The sequence below is a fragment of the Tursiops truncatus genome, chromosome 3 (genome assembly GCF_011762595.2).
Source record: "Tursiops truncatus isolate mTurTru1 chromosome 3, mTurTru1.mat.Y, whole genome shotgun sequence".
Taxonomy (NCBI): Eukaryota; Metazoa; Chordata; class Mammalia; order Artiodactyla; family Delphinidae; genus Tursiops; species Tursiops truncatus.
In genome coordinates this window covers 152,149,749-152,172,885 of record NC_047036.1, presented here as the reverse complement: position 1 = coordinate 152,172,885, position 23,137 = coordinate 152,149,749, and the positions used below count along the sequence as shown (strand labels likewise).

Genomic DNA, 23,137 nt, shown 5'->3' with positions numbered 1-23,137 from the left:
GCCCTGAGGCAAGAATACATTTGCTGTGTTGGAGGATTAGTGAGGAGGCCGGAGTGGCTAGAGTGGAGTGAGCGAGGAGCAGAGTGATGGGGGGTGGACCCAGTTTATCAGTGTCATGTATGTCTGAAAGACTTTAGTTTTAAGCACAATGCCAGCCCCCTGGAATGCTAAAAGCTGTGGGTGATGTAGTGTGATTTCTGCTTTAAAAATACCACTTTGGGGACTTCCCTGGTGGTCCAGTGGTAAAGAATCCACCTTACAATGCAGGGGACGCGGGTTTGATCCCTGGTCAGGGAACTGGGATCCCACATGCCGCGGAGCAACTAGGCCCGTGTGCCACAACTACTGAGCTCGTGCGCCTCAGCTAGAGAGCCTGTGTGCCACAAATTACAGAGCCCACACGCCCTGGAGCCTCTGCACCACAACTAGAGAGAAGCCCGCGCACTGCAACTAAAGACCCTGCATGCCTCAATGAAGATCCTGCGTGCTGCAACTAAGACCCGATGCAGCCAAAAATAAATAAAATAAATGAATAAAATAATAAACACATCTTTTAAGAAAATAAATAAAAATAAAAATACCACTTTGGCTGCTGCATGGAGAAGACTCTGGACTGGGTAAGGGTAGAAGCAGGGAGCTCTATCAGGAGACTGTTAAGACGTCCAGGCATGAGACAAGTGTCAGGGACAACCATGGAAGCCAGGTGTGGAACAGATTCTGAAGGTGGAATTTGCAGAATCTGATGTATGACACAGAAGATAAAGGAAGGAAAACCATAATTTTTACTGGACCAGGCAGATGAATAGTATTGCGGGGGTTTTTTGTTTTGTTTTCTGTTTTGTTTAACCGAGGTGAGGAAGGAGTTAGGGAGCTGGGGAAATTGCAAGTTTAAATTGGGACATGATGATTTGAGATACCTAGTAGATATCCAAGGTTTGACAAGCTGTTGGATACTAGAGTCTGGGGCTCCTGGGGGAAGGCCAGAGCTGGACAGGTAAGTTGGGAGTCTTTGGCATGTAGGTGTCATTGATAGCCACAGAACAGGATGGGGTCCCAGAGAGTGAATGTAGAGAGGAAACATCTGATGGCCACTTTGGGAAGTAAATGAGACGCTGCCAAAGGAGGTGGAGAAGGAGCAGTCAGTGGGGCAGGAGGAAGGCATGAAGCCATGGGGAAGAGGGAGTGCACCTGGACCAGAGCTGCTCCTAGACAGGGTAAGAGGAAAGCTGAGAAACCACCATTGATTTGATAACCTGGAAATCATTATAGACCTTTTGAAGAGGGAATTAATTCAGAGGACTGGTGGGGACAAGAGCCTGACTGGAGTGGGTTCAAGAGAGAACGGGAGGAAAGCAAGGGTGGCAGGGCGATAGACAACTCAAGAGGAATTTTACTCTCAAGGGGAGTAGAATAAAAGAGAGATAGCTGGAGAGGGATGTGGGATCAAGAGAGAATTTCTTTAAAGATGAGAACGCTTACATCGGTTTCTGTAGTGAGGGGGTGATGCAGAAGATGATGGTGGAGGGGGGAGAATAGCATGGGCCATGCCCTAAAAAGAGTTGAAGGGTGAACGCCTATTCGTCCACCCACACACTTCGGTCCCTGCTCAATTTCCCCCGCCGCCTGCGCTTAGCTGCCGGGGCTGAGCACTGGGGCAAAGTGGGGACGCTGACACCACCATTGGAGGCGCTGCACGCTCTGGAGCGGGATACCAGGACACAGCCCATCGCGACAGTCAGCGCTGAGCCGTGGTTGCAGGGCCACAGGCTGCTGACTGCCGGGGGTCGGGGGTAGGAGTAAGGGCAGGGCCCACAGGTCAGGATCGGGGCCGAGCCAAGGGCCCTTCCACCTCCGTCCGCTGCCATTATTTTCTGCCTTCAGTGGAGTGTTCTGCAAACTTAACTTCAAGCTCCCCTGTGTCCTCCTCCACTAACCCCACCTCGAGGTACCCCCCCCACAACTCTCTACCAAATCCGTCCGATTTAGAAATTCTGGAACCGCCAATGGCTGTGCCTTACGCCAAACTGTGCCTATCTTCACGGCGGCCCTGAGAGGCGAGTATTATTGTCCCATTTTTCCGAGTTGGAAACTAAGGTTCAGAGATGACTGAGGTCCAGATCTGTCTGGTTTCCAAGGCGGCTTTCCTTCCATTCCTCCAACGGGAGGCGCAAGGGGCCAGGAGAACGGCGGGTCGGGCTCCGGGGCGAGGAAGGCGTCCAGCAGCCCAGTCCCCGCCCAGGCCCCGTCCAAGCCCCGAGGACCGTGTCTTACAGCTCAAAGCGAGATGGGACTTCGTGATTGGGCGGAGCGGAAGGATTGGGTGGGGCTTCCCACCGCCCGAGAGGCCGTGATTCTGACAGGGGCGTGGTATCTGGCTCCGCCCCCTTACGCGGGCTCAAAGCGGACGACGGCCACGGGGGCGGGGTCAGAACTCGGGCGGCGGATCCCAACGCTGCTCTTTGGAGATCGCCGGCGAGCAGCGCCCCGGCGGGGCCGGGCAGGTACATGAGACAGCGCGGGGCGTCTCGGGCAGGACCAGGCGGGTAGCAGAGGCCTACTGGGGACCACAGAGGGTACTGGGGGTCTTAGCCAGCTCTGCGCTTCCTCCGGTGGGCCGGAGCCCCTACCCCCGCCCCCGCCTTCCTGCGGCAAAGCCGGCTGCGGCGGGGCTGATTGGCGCCTGCGCCGCTCCCTACTCCCCGGACTCGGCCAGTGCATGGGGCCCGGGCGGGAGAAACTGAGTCACGTCTGGATGGTAGCAGGCCTGTGTGGGAGGCACCACCCCCACTGAGCTCCACGATGAATCCCCTTCCTGGCCACGCTTTGGAGTCCCAGCCCCCACCAGCCTCCGCAGGGGCCGCGCCCCCGCGCAGTCCCCCCCAGCGCCCAGGGGTCCCGCCCTGGCTCCCAGCAGCTTCGACTGGGCCTGGAATGGCTAGGACCCGCTCCAGCCGCCTCCCTCCCCACCCCTCCCCCTCGCGTCCGAAGCCCCTGTGTGCTCCCTCCGCTGGCTCTCCGCACAGTGTCAGCTTACATGCCTTATATAGTCCGAGCAGGCTCCAGTCGAGGCCTGCCTGCCGGGACCTGGGGGCGGGGGAGAGGAGCGCCGGCCCCGGACTGGCCTTGCCGTCCAGTCCGAGGCTCAAGGTTGGCTTGGGAGGAGGCCGTGCCAAATTAGCCCTGCGATCCACTCCTGGATGAGAGGAACCTCAAGACTGGATGCGGGCTCCCCTCACCCTCCCAGTTCCTTAGGGAAGGGGGGTTGCCCCTGTCTTTCTAAAGTGAGGTCTGCCAGCTAGTAGCCCAGCCAAACCTAACAAGGTGCCCGCCTACCCTCCCCCTGGGTGTGCTCAGCGTCTGCCCGTGCCTGCCTGGCACTAGTCCGAGGCTGGTGTCCTGTGATGGGCCTGCCTGTGCACCCACTATGCATCACTCACCTTTTCTCTCCTCTCAGGAGCGGCACCATGGATTCCTTCAAGGTGGTGCTAGAGGGGCCAGCACCTTGGGGCTTCCGGCTGCAGGGGGGCAAGGACTTCAATGTGCCCCTCTCCATCTCCCGGGTGAGCCTAGGTTGAGGCAGGGGCTCCTTCAGGAATCTTTGGGTGCTCAGATCTCCAGTGAGTGATGGGAGGCGTCTGAGCAGGAGTGAGCTGAGGCCAGTAGGCCAGGAGGTGTCCAGGTCCAGAGATGTGGGCTCCTGCCACAAGGACTGCCAACTAGGCAGATACTAGGAAAGGAGCTCCCACACTTCCACAGCACTGCACTGTACCTGATGCCAGTCCACGAAGCTCCTGGGGCCACCTTCGAGGCTCAGGGAGATGCCATTTCTGGAGGAGGGGAGCCTCAGGTCTCCAGGAAGGGCCTAAGCTGCTTCAGGGAGCAATGCTTGGAGCTGGACCCCAGGCAGGGCACTCTGACTGCAGGATCTCACTCCATCCTCATTGCCACCCAAGGAATAGCAACTGTCATCCTGTTTATCCAGTTGAGATAACTTGGAGAGGTGAAGGGGCTCCTTCAGCGATTCCATGGCAAAGCAGGGATTGGAATTCAGGCACAGGGATGGCCTGTAGTTTTTGTGGGTGGGTGGGTTGCCTCTCCCCAGCCTATGTGAGGACCTTTATCCCAGCCACTGGTCCCATTCAGGATGCAGTGGCCTTTGACCCCAAGCAGGGGTTAGGACCGGGCTCTAGGGCTGTGACTTCAGCTCCCAAGAGCCTGTTCTGGTGGGGGTGGAGCTGAGGGCTGGCTCCTCCCTATGGCAGGGGGATTGCCTTATAAGCCCAAGAATGCAGTCCCATGCTGGGATGGCCAACTGGTGGCTGGAGTCTGCAGAGCTGGAAAAAAGCTGGCCTAGGCCTGGACCCCTGAACCGCATGAGTGGGCCCCTCAGCTGATCACCACCAGGCTGTGGCTCCAGCTGTGGGGTCAGTTGTGGGACATAGAACAAACTGCTTGCACTGAGAGCACGAGGCCAGCCCTTGGGTTGGTGTCTCTGACTGTGGCCTGGGGGTCAGGAGGGGGTGGGGACTTCCTGTCACCATATCCGCTTGTCCAGAGAGGCCCACCCAGGCTCCTGGTGGGCAGGCAGCTATTGGCAGAAAGCCCAGGGCAAGCACAGCCTGGAGGGGGCCAGAGGGCCCAGCTAGAGGGGGCCCCAAGGCAGTCTGTCAGAGTTGGGCTTGGTGGCCAGGGCAGGCAGGCAGTCACTGTTCCCAGGGACCCTTCCACAGGGTTCCCTGGAAGCTGCCCTACCAGCAAGGTAGCCAAGGGCAGTGGTGTCCCTACCACATACACCTATCCCACACCCAGTTCTCAAGCCTTGCCAGCCCTGGAAACCTACCCTATACTCCCCTCCCTGGGAAAGTGCTGGCCAGTGTGGCTGGGGCCTTGGCTGACCTCTGAGCCTCAGTTTCTTCATTGGTGAGGATGGGCAACAAAGTAGCCTAAGGGGTGGACTTTCAGATGTGGCCTGTTGGGGGCAGTCTGAGCCCAGGCTTCCTTGTCAGCAGCCCCAGCATGTGGGTGGGGCCACTAGCCGAGCCCATCCCTGGATTTGGACCTAGGCCCTGGTGGGTGGGTGTGTGGGGTGGTCTTTTCTGAGCTGGGCTGGCACCCTTTCTCTCCCCTGACCCCAGCATGGAGTGGGGCAGGGAGGGGCTAGGGCTGGCTGTAGGCCCGGGCCTGGGAGATGAGGTAATGTCTGGGACTTGGGGGTTGGGCTGCTCAGTGGAGCCCTCAGGCTGACTCACCCGCTACTCCATGCAGTGTCCAGCCCCCTGGCTTTTCCCCTCCTTGGTCCCTTGGGCCCTCTTGCTTCTCTCTCCAGACACACCCCACCCCCCCGGCCCCCCCCATTCTGCTTCTGTCTCCACCTTTCTGATCACTCCCCTATCCCTCCTGTGCTTCCTATCCTCCTCACTCGAGAGAAGGAAGTAGTCCCCAGCTCCCCATCTCCTCTCTGGGAGCCAACTGCTCCTGCTCAACCTGAGACCCCCACCTCAGGCTTAGCCCACACCTCCCAGGAGCCAGCCAGTGTGGGTAGGGAGTGGCCAGACCAGGTTTCCCGTCTACTGACTCACCACGACCTTGAGTAAGTCACTTCCTTGCAAGGGCGTCACTTCCCCATGCCCATTATAAGGGGTTGGATTGGACTAGAGGTAAGTAGGGGATCCAAGCCCTAACCCCAGCTAGGAGGTCAGGGGGTCTTTCAAGCCAGAGGGCTGACCTCTGAGTTGGGCCCCAGCTCTCAGCAGAGATGGCCTGGTAGGGTGGGGCCTTAGGGTCAGGGTCCTGGCCTTGCCTCTTGAGTTGCTAGCTGGGTAACTTGAAGCAAGTTACTTAACCTCTCTGTTTTTCCATGTGTAAAATAGGTATATTCCCAGACTCTACTCCACAGGGTTGTTGAAGGATTCAGTGTGTGGCAGTACTAGGTACTCAATAAGCGTAAGCTGCTATTACCATTTAGCAGGTGAAGAAAGGGCCACCCAGCTATCTTACCCTTCTAACTTCCCAAGCATGAAATAGAGCCATCAAACCCAGTTCTCCCTTCTTTCCCTAGTGCCATTAGTCTCTGCATCTGGTCCCTCTGCCATCTCTCTGGAACCCCTTATTTCCTCTCTCTGCCTCAACTGAGTCTGAGCATCAGCCTACCTGATGAGCCTCATGGGGCCACAGACAGCCTGTACCCCTCAAATCTCACTGTGAATTTGCCTCCCAGCACTTCCCCACAAGCCTGCTCAATGCCAGGCCCCTTGCCAGATGGCCAGGCAGCCCTGTGGGCTTAGACTTATGAACAGCAGTGCCACTCCTGCCTGTGTTGCTGCCACTAGGCTAGAGGGCTGGGAGGGCCCAGTGGGGTTCTTCAGGGTCACCTCTATCTGGACCCTGGCAAATACCCCACCCTGGGCCTTAAAACTGCTGTTGGTTCCTCCCAATCTCAAGGCCAAATCCTGGTTCCTTCCAGCATTTGAGGCCGTCGTAAATAGCTGGACTCTCTCACACCATAGGCAGCCCATCCCACTCTCCTTTCGCCAAAGCCCACCACTTCCCAGAAGTCATCCTGATGGTTTCAGCTCATGTTGGTGGTGACCATTCCTTCCAGCCTAGTATTGCTTCTCATTTGCCATGGGAACCAGGGATTCACAACTCAGAGCCTGAAGGATTGGGGGCAGAGGGTGATGTGGCAGTTGAGGGCTTGGGGGTGACATCCATATTTATTTACAACCTATGAAGCCCCAGCTGACATTTTGGACCCCATTCAGTCACACTGATCACCGGGAACCTAGAGGTGAGGGGGCCTATTCCTGGTGCTTGAAGTGTTCCAGTAGATCCCTGACGATGGCTCCAGGACAGGGTGCTAGGAATGTAAGAGGTCAATGAGAGCACCCAACAGTGCTCAGGGAGGTACATGCCACACGCACAAGCCAGAGGGCATGTCTGGTGGGTGGAATGGCCTGGGCGAGAGGCCAGCAGGGGCCTCAAAAGGCTGCGGCTGGAGCTGAGAAGCTTGGGTTTTAGCCTGAAGGTGGCTGCTTGTTGATGTCAGCAGTTTCTGGACTGTGAGGAGGGTCCCTGGAGGTGAACGAATAAATAAGCAGGGTGATTGGGGCGGTGGTGAGGCTCAGGTGAGCCCCACCCCCTTCCAGATGGCTTTAGTATGCAGCAGCTGCCCAGAAATATGTTGAATGAAGAGGCCTCTGGGTTCTGCACGTGGGGCAGCTAAGGAAAGGCAGGGTTGGCTGCTGTTGGCCTGAGTTTGGCCTGCAGAGCCTTGGGCCTCCACGATCCTCTGTCTCTCCATAGCTCACTCCTGGAGGTAAAGCTGCGCAGGCCGGCGTGGCCGTGGGCGACTGGGTGCTGAGTATCGATGGTGAGAATGCGGGGGGCCTCACACACATCGAAGCCCAGAACAAGATCCGTGCCTGTGGGGAGCGCCTCAGCCTGGGTCTCAGCAGGTATGCGGGCGCTGAGCAGGCCTGGCAGGTGGGCATGCCATTGGGGCTGCCCATCAACACCCCTTTCCCTTCTCTTTTAGGGCCCAGCCGCCTCAGAGCAAACCGCAGAAGGTATGTGAGGGGCTTGGGACATCTGGGTGGCAGGCGGGGTGGGATTGGACGTCTGGGCTGAACTGCCCTCCCTGGTGCAGCCTTGGTACCCCCATCCCTGGCTGGGAGTAGAGGGTGGAGGCCAGAGCTGGGGAGTCTGGGGACTGGGAGTTGGGCCGGGGGCTGCCGCACGGTCAGGGTACCACGCGTATCTGCCTGTCTGTCCGTCTGCCTGTCTGCCTCCCGCCGGCCTGTGCTGCAAGCTGCACTAGTCCGCCCTAGCCCTCGGGCCGCGTGGGCTGAGATCATCGCTCCCAAATGGGCCCCTTGAAACCCTTGAAACCCGAGTCGCCCCTTCCCCGTAGCCTCAGGCCAGATGTGTGGGGGTGGGGCTGGAGCGCCGCAGTCCTCTCCGCGCCAGGGGGGCACCCCACTCTAGCCAGGTCCCCGCCCCTGCCCGCCCTGCCCGCCCTGCCCGCTCTGTCTCCGCCCAGGCCCTGGCCCCAGCCGCGGACCCCCCGCGGTACACCTTTGCACCCAGCGCCTCCCTCAACAAGACGGCCCGGCCCTTCGGGGCCCCCCAGCCCGCTGACGGCGCCCCGCAGCAGAATGGGTACGTCCACCCTGCCCGCCCACATCCCTCCTGCCCGCCCACCGCCCACGCCATCTGTCCACAACCCCACGCCCGCCCGCTGCCCGCTGCTGCTCAGTCTGCGCTGTGCCCCAGCCTGGCCGGAACCGTGCGGCAGCGACCCCTGGCGGCCAGGGCGGGGACTGCAGGCACAGGGCCCCACCGAGGGTGTGGCTGCTGCCTGGGCACTGTCCTCCTGGAGGCTCTGAACGAGGCAGCGCCCCCTCGCTGGTGGCCTGGGGTTGGGGTTTAGTGTCGGGCCGTCTGAGCCCTAGACGCTCAGTGCAGCCTTGCCTCAAGCTATTCTGACCCCATGCCGTCTTTCTTCCTCCCCTTGTCTATTTCTTTGTCCCTTTATCTGTCCATGTGTCTATTTCCTTCACAGGTGCAGACCCCTGACAAGTCAGTGAGCCCCCTCTGCCTGTCCCTCTCTTTCTTCCTTTTGGCACTCTGGGTGGTGGCCCCTCCCCACCCTGGCTGCCCTACTCTCACCTTGATTGCCCTCCTCCCCTCTCACTTACCTATCCAACCTCCCACCCAGCAGGGCCCTGGCCTTGCCCTTCCCCACTCTGCCATCACCATAGCCCACATGTACCAAATCTGGGGAGGGGCTGCCCCCACTGCCCACCCCAGCATGAGGTTCTGAGCCACACCCTCCCCACAGACAGCCGCTCCGACCGCTGGTCCCAGATGCCAGCAAGCAGCGGCTGATGGAGGACACGGAGGACTGGCGGCCGAGGCCTGGGACAGGCCAGTCCCGTTCCTTCCGCATTCTCGCCCACCTCACGGGCACCGAGTTCAGTAAGTGCCATCCCAGGGCAGGGCAGACTCTCTTCCTGGCCCCCAACCCGGGCCTGGGCTTAGCTGGAGCCTGCTCCGGCACCCCGTGACCCTCTGCCAGGGCTCAGGGCTGGGGTGGCCTTCTGTCTGCTCTTGGTCAATGCCTGCCTCTGCCCTCTCAGTGCAAGACCCGGATGAGGAGCATCTGAAGAAATCAAGGTAACAGGACGAGCTCCAGCCCCTCTTTCTCACTTCCTGCCTCTCCCATTCCACCCACCATCCTGTGTCTGCTCCTGGCCATCCCTAGCCAGGCTTCTCCATTCTCCTTCCTTTCTTCAGTCCTCCTTCCCTTCCTCCCTTCCTCCCTTCCTCCCTTCCATCTCTCCTTCCTTCCACTTTCTCCTCCTTCTCTCTCTGCCCCTCAGGGAAAAGTATGTCCTGGAGCTGCAGAGCCCACGCTACACCCGCCTCCGGGACTGGCACCACCAGCGCTCTGCCCACGTGCTCAACGTGCAGTCGTAGCCTGGCCCTCGCCGGCTGGCTGCCCTCTCTGCCTCTCTCTTTCTGTTCCTCCTCCCAGGCACCCCCACCTTGGTGCCTCCAGCTTCTGCCTACCTCACCCCTCCCTTTCCTGCCCCTGGACTGAGCCTCCTACTGGCCTGGCCTCGGCTGCCCTCCTGGCACAGGGCCCGGCTCCATCTGACACTGTCTTCACTCTTTGCCCTATGGTACTGCTGTCTGCCAGGTCTGTGCTGGCTTAGGCATGAAAATAAACATGCTCGGCCCTGCTTTTTCTGCCTCTGTCTTCTATCTTTGTAGGCTTGGTTTGCATTTGGGGTAAGGGGGTGTTAGATGGATAAGATCCAGTATGGGCCCTGCCAGTTTGGGTCTCAGTGGGTGGGGGTACCCAGAAAAGGGGACCTTGCCATCAGAAGGAGACCCAAGAGTTGCCCCAGAAGTGAGAGCCTTGCTCCACCTCCCAGCCCTGTGCCACAGACCAGCCAGCTGGAACCTGGCTAGGAGAAGCTGCCCTACCCATCCCTACCCCAGTGGGACCTGGAGTCCAACCCAGCAGCTCTCATGCACCCACACATCTCCCATGGGGCCAGCAGGACCAAGGTTGGGGGGTGGAGCCATGCCAGGAGCCTTAGCCGTGCAGGGCCTTGAATGGCAGATCTTACAGCCAGGTGCCCAGGACAGAAGCCCCAGCCCCAGCTTCAGCTACACCCCAGGAACCCTGGCCTGGTGAGAGAGAGTGGGCTCGGGCCTGGGGAAGGGTGGGTAGCCTCCAGAGGCATGGGGGTGGGCCCCTCCAAGCTGCCCTGGGGTCTCCCCACGGTCCTGTGGCGTCCCTGGGCACCCCCCTGGAGTCACTTTCCTGGCCTTGGCAGGCCCTACCACCCCCAGCCCCACCAGCCGCCCGCCCTGGGCTGTGGACCCTGCATTCGCCGAGCGCTACGCCCCGGACAAGACCAGCACGGTGCTGACCCGGCACACCCAGCCAGCCACACCCACGCCCATGCAGAACCGCACCTCCATTGTGCAAGCTGCCTCTGGAGGGGGCCCTGGAGGCGGCGGTGGCAGCAATGGCAAGACTCCCGTGTGCCACCAGTGCCACAAGGTCATCCGGTGGGTGGCCCTGTTCCTTTCCTACCGTGGTCTTTCCTGACCTCAAGTCCAGCCCTGGTGTCTTTCTGATCTCTGCTCCCCATATATCTCCCCACTCATCTCAGCCGCCCCTGCGGGAGGATGAGGATTCGGTTCCCTATTGGAGTGAGGGTAGGGACCTGGGCTGGTTCCTCAGGTTCTGAATCCCGCACTCCTTACCCGCAGCCCACCCGTCATTAGCCTCTGTTCAGCATTTGTCCTGGTGAAATGGAGGAAGTGCCAATGACACAGCCAAGCTGCAGCCCTAGACTTGCTGCTCTCTGGGCAAGGAAGGGCCTCCCCTTCCCAGTCCCTCTGCCTCTCTCCTTCCTGCTCACTCGGTCTCTCTCCGCTAAGCCTCTGAAGTCCCTCCCTCTCTGCACTGCTCCCCGGGGCCCAGCAGAGTCACACAGCCCCCCAGAATCAGTGTGACAGTGTGCCTTCGTAGTTCTCATCCCAGGCCCTGCACTGCTCTAGATTCCTGTCAGCTCTTAGGCTCTGTGAAGCACCCCCTCCTTCAGACATCCCCATTTCTCTGGGACCTGCAGGGCCCTCCCCAGGCCAGATGGAACAGGCAAGCAGGACAGGGTGGGCACCAGGCTCAGCTCAAGTGCCCACTGGTCTTCAGGGCTCACGGGCACTCCAGGCGTCCTGCCCCCCCCACCCAGGGCACCAATTCCCTGGGTTCAACTTATTAGGCCCAAATCAGCAGCTCTCACCCAGTGTAACCTTCCTCCTTTTCCAACACTGCCCCTCTCCCTCATCTCCTGTCATCAAAACAGTGCAGCTTTGTCTCTCTTGCTGTGTGACCTTGGGCAAGTCACCTCCCAAGCCTGTTTCTCCCCTATTTGGAGATGGAGAGAATTAACTTTCCCTTCAAGGCTTCATAGTAGGTTTTGGGTAAACTCCATGGGGTTCTAGCCAGGAACCCCGACTTCGTTTGCATCCATTCCTGCTCACTGCCCTTGCCTCCCGCCAGGGGCCGCTACCTGGTGGCGCTGGGCCACGCATACCACCCCGAGGAGTTTGTGTGCAGTCAGTGTGGGAAGGTCCTGGAAGAGGGTGGCTTCTTCGAGGAAAAGGGCGCCATCTTCTGCCCGCCCTGCTATGACGTGCGCTATGCACCCAGCTGTGCCAAATGCAAGAAGAAGATCACTGGCGTGAGTGGGGCTGGTGGGTGGCTGGGAAGGCAAGTCTGACCCTTGAGTGTTGAGGAGTGTTGTTGAGCAACTCCTGAGCCTGGGAGCTCTCCCTGCAGGAGCCTATTGGAACCTTACCAGCCTAACAGTCGGGCTGCTATATTGACCTTACTTTTCATTAATCAGGATCCTCTTAAAAATGACCTAAATCCCACTCAAAAGGGCTCAAGCAAGAGAGTGTTGGCGCAAATAATCAGAAAGGCTGAGGGGTGCTAACTTCAGGCCCAGCTGAATGCGTATCCCGGGGTCATCAGGAGTCTTTCTACTACTTGCCTCTGGTTTCATCTTTGTTGGCTTAGTTCCCAGCATGCTTTTTCCTAGAAAGCGGCAAAGATGGTGCCACAGTGGCTCCAGGGTTACATCTCCCCAGGTTAGCACCACAAAGTGAAAGAGAGCATCTCTGTGCCAGTTGATGTATAAAGAGTCCCAGTGCTGATACCCATCTCTGAACCAAGCCCCATGACTCTAATTGGCCAGGCCTGGGTGACACCCCCTCCTGGAGTGGGGTCTGGTGGCCTTGCCTGAACCACAGGACTGGTTCCTTGAAAATAAAACCAGGATGACATTACCCAAAGAAGGGAGGTAAGTGCTAGTCAGGCCAAAACAAGAGATGGCTGCTGTGTGGGGATTGCATTCAGCTTCGGTAATAGAAAACCCCACTACAGAGGTTGAAACAGAAGGAGTAATATTTACTTCAATCACAAGAATTCCAGGGGTGGAATAGCAGCTCAAGGATGCCTTTAGGCTTTTCCTCTTTTTAAGTTCCGAAACCCTTAGCATGTAGATCTTTGTCCTCAAGTGTATTGTATCATGGTTGGGGCAGATGCTTTCTTTTAATGAGGTTTTGCCTTTTGACTCTGGAAGAAAAACCAGGAACTTGAATCCTTATCTCAGTTGTTGGAATTGTTATCCTGTGAGCACCTGGACCATGGCGGAAGCTGGCAAATCCAGTATTTTAGCTTCTGTCCTCTGTAAGGGAGAAAGGCAAAAGAGAAGGGAGTTGTGACAGGCTTTTGGGAGGCTAATGCACCGTGTCTGCCGCCCCTAGTACATATGAAAACGGAAACTCTGAAAGATGACTTGATGGGCTTGAAGGACACAGGACTATTGATTTGCAAAGCCAGAAATTTAGGCTCAAAAACTTGTGATTCAAAATCCTGTTCTCCTCGCTGAGGCTAAATATGCAGCATAGCCTGGCCTGGTCTCCGGCAGGGCAACCTAGCTGCCACCCAGAGCTGGGCTTGGGACTTGAGTCAGCACAGGTCATGGGTTAAGAGTGATGCACTATCTACCTTCTTCCATTCGTTCTCTTTACTGAGTGTGGGCAGTATGCCCCACGCTAGGGACACCTTGTGAAGAGACAGGCGTGGCCCTGCCCCCAGGAGCTCACACAGAGGAAGGGGACTCTGAGGGTGTCAGGGGCTCAGCAGCCTGAGGAAAGGGGAGCATAACAGGCAGGGTAACAAGTTGAGGGGGTTTCAGTTGTACCTGTATGGAAACTGAAGTCCAGAGAGAGGCAGAAATTGCCCAAGGCTGCAGAGCATGAGGGCCGAGCCAGAGCAGCCCCAGGCACTGCTGACTTTCAGCTTGGGCTCTTCTTGCCGTTCACGCTTCTCCCCATTTCTGGATTCATAGGCAGAGCTTCCAGATGTGGCTAGAGAGCTCTGTAGTGATGGTCATGTTAGTGACGATTACCTTGACCGCAAGTGATAGAAAAAATAATGGCGGCTATTACTTACCTAAGAAAGTCCAGAGGTGGGCAATCTGGGACTTGTAGGCAGATCCAGGCTCCTGGATCTTGTTTCTCGGACATTCTCAACATTGGCTTACTTACCACTTGTAGTCCAAGATGCCGCTTGAGCTTCAGGCAAAATTTCCACGTTCCAACCAGCAGGATGTTGGAATGAGAAGAAGGCTTTTGGGAGCCATCTTTAGAAGATGCTGCCACCCAACCCTTCCGCTTCCATCCCATTGCCCAGAACTCAATCGCATAACCACACTGAGCTGCAAGGGAGGCTGAGAAATATAGTCTGGTATAGATATGTGCCCAGCAAAAAATGGGGGTTCCATCAGTAGACTGGAAGGGAAGAAAGGATATTATCACAGTCTTGTGTTGTGGGTAATTTACTATGCGTAGGCATCCAACTAATCGTACTACGAAGTCAGTTTGATTATTCTCATCTTACAGTTGAGGAAATTTTGCCCAAGATCACAGTAATTTCTCCACCAGCCTAGGCCATACCCTGTTGGACTGTTCTAGCGGAACGGGTTGGATCCCAGGACCTTTCTTAAGCTGGCATCTGGGTTTGTTTCCCACAGATCAAGGCCCTGCTGTTCGCTGATGGCCCTGCCTGTGTTGCACGGCACTCTTGTCCCTCCCTGCCCCAGTTTTGGGTGGGCAGGGTTATCACCCAGGCCACAGATGAGGAGGCAAGGCTCACAGAGCCTGACTGGCTCCTGGGTCCTAGAGTAAGCCCAGAGTAAGGTGGCAAGCCCTGCTCCTGCCCCAGCCCAGGCCAGTGGTTCCACAGTGTGGCCCAAGGGCCCTCAGCTTCCCCTCTTGCAGGGACTCCAGGGCCTGACAGACCCCAGGAAGCTCCTACCTCACCCTCGCATGGGGCAGAAAGCTAACCTTCCCAATTTACCACGCGCTTTGGGCTCTCCCTGTGCCTGGTGCTTGGGACTATGCCTGCTCTCGGAGCTCAGAGTGGAGCGTGGGGAGAGAAACACAGGACAATCAGGTTGCTTCAGCAGAGTTGGAGGGGACACATTAGAGGGGACCTGTCCCCTGATCTGGGGACCCTCTGGAACACTATGCTCTCAAGGCTCACCACTCACCACCAGCCCCCCTCACTCTATGCTCCAGCCACATGCGCTTCTCCATTTTGCCAGTGTGCTGTTCCCTTCACCACAGGACCTTTGCACAGGCTGTTCTCTGCTAGGAATACTCTTTAGCACTCTCTTTACCTCATTTCTTCTCATCCGGGACTCAAATAGCACTTCCTCAGGGGTACTTTCCCTGATACCCACCCTCCCCACCAGCCCAGGCTCCCCACTGTTTGCTCACTACCTTCCAGTCCTGTTGTCCCATCTCTTCCGCAGGGTGCACTTCATGGGTTGGGACCAGGGCTGTTTTGCTCACACATTATGCTGTGCCCAATATATAGGAAGTGGTCAATTAACACTTGAAGGAGTGGATGGAAGTGGCCTCTAAGCTGAACTTAAAACATGAGTAGGAATTAGCTTGGAGAAGGATCAGGGGAAAGTGCTCCAAGAGGAGGGAAGAGCTGTGTCACAAGGCAACACACAGGGAGGGTGTGAGATGAGGCGGAAGAGGGGGGCAGGGGCCGTGTTAGAAGTTCAGAGCTGGGGACTTCTGAGGTCAGGTGTGCCTGGCAAGCTTCCCTGGGGCAGAGGGAGACAGCTAGAGGAGGAGAACTGAGCTGCTGGCCCTGGGTCAGCATGGTGGGATGGGAGAGGCAGATAGATTTAGGAAGCTTTGGTCATGAGACAGGGAACACTGGCTCACGGGTTCTTCTGGATACTGGCAGAGACCTGCCTCCCTGCCCATGTTCCCACTGGGCCCAGCTCTGGGCTCCCCATGCTCCTGCCAAGACCCTGTTCTGTGGGCTCACAGCCAAGTTCCTTCCCCCAACCCTTTGTCTTTTCCTTGCAAAGAGGCAACACCAGGCAGTGGGAAGGGCCAGCTTTGTAGCGAGCCAGACTTGGGCTCAAAACACATTTCCACCATCTATTGGCTGTATGACCTGGGGCAAGTCACTTTCTCTGGGCCTCACTAAAATGGGGGTGGCAGTAACTTTCTGGCCAGGGTGGTTGAGAGGTATATGTGAGATGTGACAAATTTTTTTTTTTTTTTTGGCCACTCCACACAGCTTGTGGGATTTTAGTTCCCCGACCAGGGATCGAACCTGGGCCCTCAGCAGTGAGAGCATGGAGTCCTAACCACTGGACTGCCAGGGAATTCCTGTGACAGATTTTATAGAGGTCACACGGGCCAGCTGAGAGTTAGGTGCTTCCCACGCTTATGTCTTGTCTTACTTGGTCCACACTTCATTTTTAAATTAATGGCCAACATTGAAAAACTGGATTTGACTTTAACACCTAGATTTCCACCTGAGCCTTCCAGGCGTTCCTGAATGAAGTGGTCAGCACCACCCCCGCAGGGAGAACAGGTGCTCTCCCGCAGCACAGTCCCCACCTGGCCTTGGCAGGTACTGGGTCTGGGACCCCTGGCTTTAGATGTGGGACCATCTTTACAACACCCCTGCAAAGCTGGGATTAGGCTCTCAGTTCAAAAGGGAAGGAGCCAAATTTAAAGAGAAGGTAAAGCTGTTGGGCAAGCCACACAGCTAAGGTCTGGCTGAACTCAAAGATCTGATCCCCCCTCCGGGCTCCACATTGCCTTCTGCCTGCTCCGGATAGGAATGCTGCTGCCCTGGTTGGCCCGGGGGTCCCAGCCCCAGGGAGAGCTCAGCCCACCAGCAGCCTCTGCTTTGGCAGGCCTCCATTGGAGCAGGTTAACTCAACTCACGAGCACTTGTGATGCATACCCATGGACCAGGCACTGTTGGGATATACCTACTAACAGGACAGTTGGTATTTCATGCCCTCCTGGACCTTACACTGGATCAGGAAGAAGAGGGGGGTGGGGAGCAGACAATAAGCAATGACAAAATAGGTAAATTACCTGGTAGTATGTTATGGAAAAAAGGAAAGCGCTATTGGGAGTGTGGCTTTGGGAAGGCGGGTTGGCCTATGAACTGGTGGTGTCAGAGTGGGCCTCATGGAGAAGGTGACCTTTGAGCAGAAACTTGAAGGAGGTGAGGGGTGGGCCTTGCAGGTATCTGGTGCAGAGCAGTCCAGGTAGAGGGGACAGCTGGTGTGAAGCCCCAAGACGGTGTGCCTGGTGTGTCAACCAGGGATGAGAGGCCATATGGGGAGAGCAGAGGGAGAGAGGCCAGACTTGCTGGCCTCTGGGCCCTTCCCAGGGCTTTGGCTTTTGCTCAGAGAAATGTGGACTAGGCAGGAATTGGGGCAGAGAAGGATGTGGCCTGGCACAGGTTGATATCAGTCTGTAAGGGCAGAAGGAGGAGCACAGAAGCCAGTTTCATGCAGTCATCCAGGTCAGAGGTGCCCAAGGCTCACATCTCACATCAGGGAGGCTGTGAGAAGTGCTCAGAATCTGGACGCATCTTGAAGGTGGACCCAGCAGGATTTCCTGGTGGACCTGAAGTGAGGTGTGGGAGAAAGCAGGGAATTTGGTCCACGTGGATGGAGTTGCCATCAACTGAGATGGAGACAGCTGTGGGAATGCGAGAGGTATGGGGTGCAGAGATGGGGAGCTGAGCTTTAGACGTGGCGTGGTGGACAGCCACGGGGAGACCTCAGGGTTGGAGAAAGAAAGTAGCAGCAATGCGTGTGCAGACGTAACATTTACCCTGAAAGAAAGAGGACCCAAGCCTGCTTTCCTGTGTCCCCGGCTCTGGAGAGGAGGGTGCTGAGCTGCCAAGTGACTGTCGCTTCCTCCCAGGAGATCATGCACGCCCTGAAGATGACCTGGCACGTGCATTGCTTCACCTGTGCGGCCTGCAAGACACCCATTCGGAATAGGGCCTTCTATATGGAGGAGGGGGCCCCCTACTGCGAGCGAGGTATCGGGTGGAACAGGCAAGGAGGCGGGGCTGGGTGAGGGGGCGGGGCGCGGCAGGGGAGAACCCAGGGGCCCCTTCCTCTCTGTGTGTCTCCAGACTATGAGAAGATGTTTGGCACAAAATGCCGAGGCTGTGACTTCAAGATCGATGCCGGGGACCGCTTCCTGGAGGCGCTGGGCTTCAGCTGGCACGATACATGCTTCGTGTGCGCGGTGAGTGCCCCTCCTCCGACTCAGGCCCCGCCCCCAGAGCCCTGTGTTCTTCACCAGCCTCCCTCCCACCCCTGCCTCTGGGATTCCGAAGAGGTTGGGAAGGGGCCTCTCTTGCCACCTCCAACCCCATGTAACTGGACCTTGGCTGTTCCCAGATATGTCAGATCAACCTGGAAGGAAAGACTTTCTACTCCAAGAAGGACAAGCCCCTTTGCAAGAGCCACGCCTTCTCCCACGTGTGAGCCCCTCCCACCCACTGCTGCCACCCTGCCCTGTCCAGCTGGAGGGGTTGCTGGTTCTGGAGTCATCGCCCCAGATTTCTGGGTAGGGCCAGCAAAAGTTGCCCAACCCCGACTCTTGGCCTGAGCCTGCGGTTCCCCGAGCCCCTGCCCACCCGCTTCACCTCCCCCCACTCCCTCCACCACCTCCGCACACTGGTGCTGGCCTCACCGGCCCCTCTTCACGTCCAGTGCCACAATAAACCTATATCCAGCTGTGTCCAGCGTGCACTTCCCCCTACGCATCAAGAAAGGTGGGATCTGAGGCACGTAGCAGGGTGGAGATTAAGTTTTCCAGGGCTTACTGTCCTGGTGGTCCTGTGATGGGGACACGGAGGACGCTCAGTCAGCAGGAGGAGGCAAAGGGGAATCGAATGTGCTGGGCCCAGCACCCGCAGAAGTGGGAGGCACCTGGGCTGGCCTGGCGTGGAGGTCAGAGAAGAGGAGTTGAGGGGCATCCTCAGGGATGGGACATGGAAAACAGTACGCCAGAGTGAGGGCCTAGAGGGACCGCTGCCATCTGTATGCTGCAGGCAAAGAAGGTGGGGCTGGAGAGGGCAGCCCTCTGGTCCTGGGAAGCCACAAGTGCCAGGACAAGGAGCCAGGACTGCTTCCTGAGGGCAAGGTGGCGGTGGGGAGATCAGGGCACAGAAGTGCTCAGATCTGTGTTGTAGAAAAAGCCCCGAGAGCCGTGAGTGGGGTGAACAGAAGGAGAGAGACTGGGAGGAGGGGCAGGACTCAGGGGAAGAGAAGAGCAACAAGCCAAAAGGCAGAGATGGGATCCAGTGACAGGTCCCAGGGAGCCCAGAGTGGAGACCTGGGATGAGAGGTGAGGAGAGGAAGGAAGGCAGGTTTGCTAGACATCTGGAGTATACCAGTCATTCCTCACATCATCTTACATGATCCTCCTGGCAACACTGTGAGGTGCCTGCAGTTATTCTCATTTTATAGATGAAAGCCTAGGAAACCTGACCAAAGTCGCACAGATGCTGAGCCATGAGCCAGACTAGAAGGCAGGCACGAAGCTGGCTGCACTGCCCTGGGACTGGCCGGCACTGAGTCCATGCTCCAGGGAGGATCCTTCGGAAGCTTACTTCTGTCTGCTGCCTCAAAACCTGGAGGCTATGGTGGTGGCCCCATCTTTCCCTGGGGTCTCTTGCTTCCCACTGGTGCCCTCCACTACCCCAGGGAGACTGTCATTTCTCCTGTTCCAAGTTTGGACTGGAGAAGGACTGAGGAGAGGCCCCAAACTAGGCCAAGACAATTCAGTGCGCCCATGGCCACCTGTCCTCCAGGGCTCCCTTGGCATGAGGAACCTCAGCACATCTAAAGTTGTTGTCATTCTCAACAGATGCTTGGGCCTGTCCTCTTTAAGAGAAGAGAAGGGCCTCTCTGTTGTGTTCTCTCGAGGACCCCTGGAGCATGAGTGCAGGGCTTCCTGTGTTGTTGGGTTGGCCAAAAAGTTCATTCGGGTTTTTCCAATTTCATGATGTCTTGCCAGAGCCTAGAACAGTGCCTAGCACACAGTGGATGCCCAGTGAATGTTTGCTGAATGACTGAATGAGGTGCCTATGGGACATTTAGGAGACCAATTCAGGGAGCAGCAGAATATTCAAGTCTAGATTCACCTTGGATTCAATTTGGGAGTGAGTTTGGGGTAGTTATCACAGATACTTGTCTTTGATGCCCAGAGAGGCGCCCAGGCAGGTCACAACAGGAGTAAGGCAGGTAAGATGTCATTTTCTTTCAACATAGTTATCCCTGGCTTATTTTTTTTTAAGAATTTCTTGTTGCCTTTTTAAAAATATTTATTTTATTTTTTTTGGCTGCGTCGGGTCTTTAGTTGAGGCATGCAGGGTCTTCATTGAGGCATGCGGGATCTTTCATTGCGGCGTGGGCTCTTCGTTGTGGCGCACGGACTTCTCTCTAGTTGTGGCGTGCAGGTTTTCTCTCTCTAGTTGTGGCACGCGGGCTCCAGGGCGCGTGGGCTCTGTAGTTTGCGGCACACGGGCTCTCTCGTTGAGGCACGTGAGCTCAGTAGTTGTGGCACTCAGGCTTAGTTGCCCCGTGGCATGTGGGATTTTAGTTCCCTGACCAGGGATCAAACCCATGTCCCCTGCATTAGAAGGCGGATTCTTTACCACTGGACCACCAGGGAAGTCCCTAGACATCCTTGGCATATTAAATGCAGAGTATCTTTCACTTCCACAAAGAAATATACTCCCTCCCACTTCTCTTGAACCATGAAGCTCTCTCAGTCCATCCTTGGTTTCCATGGAGAGGAGTGGATGGTGAGTGCTGCTGGAAGCCGTCTGTGGGGGGCCTTTTGGGGGCAGCCCTGTGGGAATGCTGAGCTGTAGCCAGATCTGCCAGTTTACCAACAGCGTCCAGAGATTCAGACTTCTATGTGAAATTTGGTTTTTCAATGTTGGCAACTAAGTTAGATTTTTTTAAAATCCTATAAAAAAAAAAAAACGTGGACCAAATCCAGTGTGAGGATGGCCAGGGCCGCAGCATAGAGAAGATATGAGAGATGGGGGAGTAGCAACATCACAGCACAGGGCAGAGAAAGCAGAAGCAGCTGCCAGAAGTGGAGGACCACAGCCTCTGGAGGGAGGGAGCTTGAGGCAGGGAAGCCCAGGCGGGAAAGGAGTGTTTCCAGAAGTCGCCAAGAGTGTCAACCAGGCAGGTAAGGCCGAGGAGTCCCCATGGCCTTTTGCAACAGGGTGAAGTTTGCCAGATCAGTTTAGCAGAGAGCTGGGGCCGATGCCAGGGTTGGAAGATCAAGGGGGAGGGTGTAGATGAGAGTGTAGACGGCTGTCTTAAGAGGCTTGGCTGTGGTGGGCCCAGAGGACCACTAGCAGTCGTGGTCAGCTGAGTAGCCAAGAGGGGTGGAGGAGGCAGCTTGGAGGCTCCTGCCAAGGGAAGGTGGTTGAAGAAATTGGAGGGCAGATGTAAAGGGAGAGTAGAGCAAAGAGCAGAGAGCTGGGGACTGAACCTCAGGAAAGCAGAGCTGGTCTGGATGGAAGTAAAAACAAGCATGGGCACCTGCTCTGAACAGCCACCTCTCTCTCTGCCGGAACCACAGAGCAATCTCTTAGATGTCATTTAATCATCAAAACATGCTTAAGAGAGATATCATTAAAGATGTTCAGATGAGGGACCTGAACATCTGAGGGACTTTTCCCTCAGAGAGGGAAAGTGACCTGTCCAGAGCCACCCAGCCTGAATGGCCCGGGTCTGCTGCTCCATGGATCAAAGGCCAAGGTGCTCCCCCACGGCACCTCCAAGCACCCGCCCTCCCCAACACAGAACTGCAGGGATCACGGTGTTCTCAAGCTTGGGTGTGAGGCTATGCAGGTGGAGGCCAAGGGTACTGGGAAATGTCTTTGTACCGGGCATGGGAGGCCATTAGCACCCTTGGAGAGTGCAGTCCCCCCAGCCGAGAGGGCAGAGCCCTTGGCGGGGGGCTGAGTGGGCAACTGGAGAGACAGCAGGCCAGGGAGGGGCATTTTCCAGCCCTAAGCAGCTTGAGCTCATTGGAAGTCAGCAGGGAGACAGGTGGTGGAGTACAGGGTACACAGGCAGGAACTGATGATTCTGGTGCTGCCTTCTTGGTGCTGGGCCCCACCTGGGCCTTGGAACACTCACAGGGTACACAGAGTCCTGCTATAGGAAGGGAGCTGAGGCTACGGGCTAAAGGCCCCTGCCCCATGGCACACAGGGGCAGCAGCCAGGGCTGGGATTCGAACCTGAGTTGGCCTGAGTCCAAAGCCAAACCTGAGAGTGGAGGAAGGGCTCCTCCCCAACTGGGACCTAAAGTGGAGCAGGGTAGGGCATGTGGGGGTGACCCTAGGGTTCCAGGAGCTATGGTGGGGCAAGAAGAAGCTTGCTGGGAGCCTGCGGAGAACTCAGGAGGCTGGGGTCAGCCCTGGGAGACTGTGCAGTGGGGTCACTACAGAGTGGCCAGGGAGAGTCCCAAGACCAGCCTAGGTTCTCCCACTCAGGGCCCGGGAGCAGTAGAAGGTCAACTCAGCTTTCACCCATGTCCCTTGCCACTGACAAAAATGACTACTACTTGGAGACTAGGTCAACTAGGAAGGACCCTCAGCTGCATTTCAAACTAGTTTAAGCAAAAACAGGGATAGCCCAATGATTATAAAGAGACACGTTATTAAGAGGACTCAATGCTGGAATTCTTTACCTTCTTTCTCTCTTTTCTGTACTTCTATGTTCGCCTGTCAAAGAAAAAAAAAAAAAGGGATAATCTGTCTCATTTAACTTAAAAGGTTAATGGCTTCAGACATAGCAGGATCCAGTACCCATGGATGTATATCAGGAGTCTCTGAGCCCCCGGGTCGCTGTCCGCACCCCCCACCCCCAGATCTCCCCCCACCTCCATTTCTCAGTTCTGCTTTTCTCCGTGCTGGCTTTATTCTTAGGCAACTCTCCCCATTATTAGCAAAGACGCCCCTCAGCCAGCTCCAGGCCCACATCCAGTGGGGCCAGCTCAGGGCTGGCTCCCATTGGACTGACTTGGGTCATGTGTCCATTCCTGAAGCAGTCACTGGTTCTGACCCACTGGCCTGAATCACATGCTCCCCTCTGGAGCCTGCAGTGGAAAATCAACTGGAAGACGGGCAGGGATGCCTGACCATGGACATCCACTGCACTGGGCAGACATCCTGCTCTCCACGCCTAGGATCCCTGCCCCCTGACTCCTTCCCTAGACCCCACAGCTGTAGCCTCAGGAGCTACTACCAAATTCCAGGCCAGCCCCTGGATGCAAAAATGGGGGTGCTAGAAGGGGAAGCAGGGAGGGTGTGTGCTATGCTGAAATGATGCAGGACAGACTGGGGTTCCCATACAGATTTTGCCACTCACCAGCTGTGTATTACAGGGCGAGTAACTGCCCCTCTCTGAACCTCGGTTTTCCCAGCCGTGAAATAGTAATAATGGCCAACGTGTCAATAGCACCTACTATGTGCAGTTGCCATTTTAAGCATTTTCTAGATACTTTTTAAAAATCCTCAAACAGGGTCTTCCCTGGTGGCGCAGTGGTTGAGAATCCACCTGCCAATGCAGGGACATGGGTTCGAGCCCCGGTCTGGGACGATCCCACATGCCACGGAGCAACTAAGCCCATACTCCACAACTACTGAATCTGCACTCTA

At 56.8% G+C, this 23,137-nt stretch overlaps 1 protein-coding gene and 1 non-coding gene across 6 annotated transcripts; both read left to right on the top strand.

Moving 5' to 3' along the window:
- Positions 1-2,385: 2,385 nt before the first annotated feature.
- Positions 2,386-18,183, top strand: PDLIM7 (PDZ and LIM domain 7). Of its 5 annotated transcripts, none has more exons than XM_033853634.2 (13): positions 2,386-2,501; positions 3,455-3,560; positions 7,303-7,454; positions 7,535-7,565; positions 8,561-8,577; positions 8,840-8,976; positions 9,138-9,174; positions 10,139-10,200; positions 10,347-10,584; positions 11,582-11,762; positions 17,353-17,473; positions 17,570-17,685; positions 17,841-18,183. In XM_033853634.2, the coding sequence occupies exons 2-13, from the start codon at positions 3,465-3,467 to the stop codon at positions 17,925-17,927; spliced, it is 1,275 nt and encodes a 424-aa protein (XP_033709525.1). In that variant the 5' UTR covers positions 2,386-2,501; positions 3,455-3,464; the 3' UTR covers positions 17,928-18,183. The 5 variants fall into 5 exon arrangements, with proteins under 5 accessions (XP_033709525.1, XP_033709523.1, XP_073658945.1 ...); XM_033853632.2 differs by lacking the exon at positions 8,561-8,577 and adding an exon at positions 8,039-8,157; XM_073802844.1 differs by lacking the exons at positions 8,561-8,577; positions 9,138-9,174.
- A 3,925-nt stretch (positions 18,184-22,108) lies between these two features.
- On the top strand, positions 22,109-22,229 carry LOC117312036 (small nucleolar RNA SNORD97). Its single transcript, XR_004526214.1, has one exon. It is a non-coding gene; the product is annotated as a small nucleolar RNA SNORD97 (small nucleolar RNA).
- The last annotated feature ends 908 nt before the right edge of the window (positions 22,230-23,137 follow it).

What these genes read in the sequence shown, in the direction of transcription:
- PDLIM7 (XM_033853632.2), top strand. Translation starts at nt 3,465, where the DNA reads ATGGATTCCTTCAAGGTGGTGCTAGAGGGGCCAGCACCTTGGGGCTTC. An exon ending in TGCCCCTCTCCATCTCCCGG is followed by an intron (nt 3,561 to 7,302) that starts GTGAGCCTAGGT and finishes GTCTCTCCATAG; the next exon opens with CTCACTCCTGGAGGTAAAGC. An exon ending in CAGTGCCACAAGGTCATCCG is followed by an intron (nt 10,585 to 11,581) that starts GTGGGTGGCCCT and finishes GCCTCCCGCCAG; the next exon opens with GGGCCGCTACCTGGTGGCGC.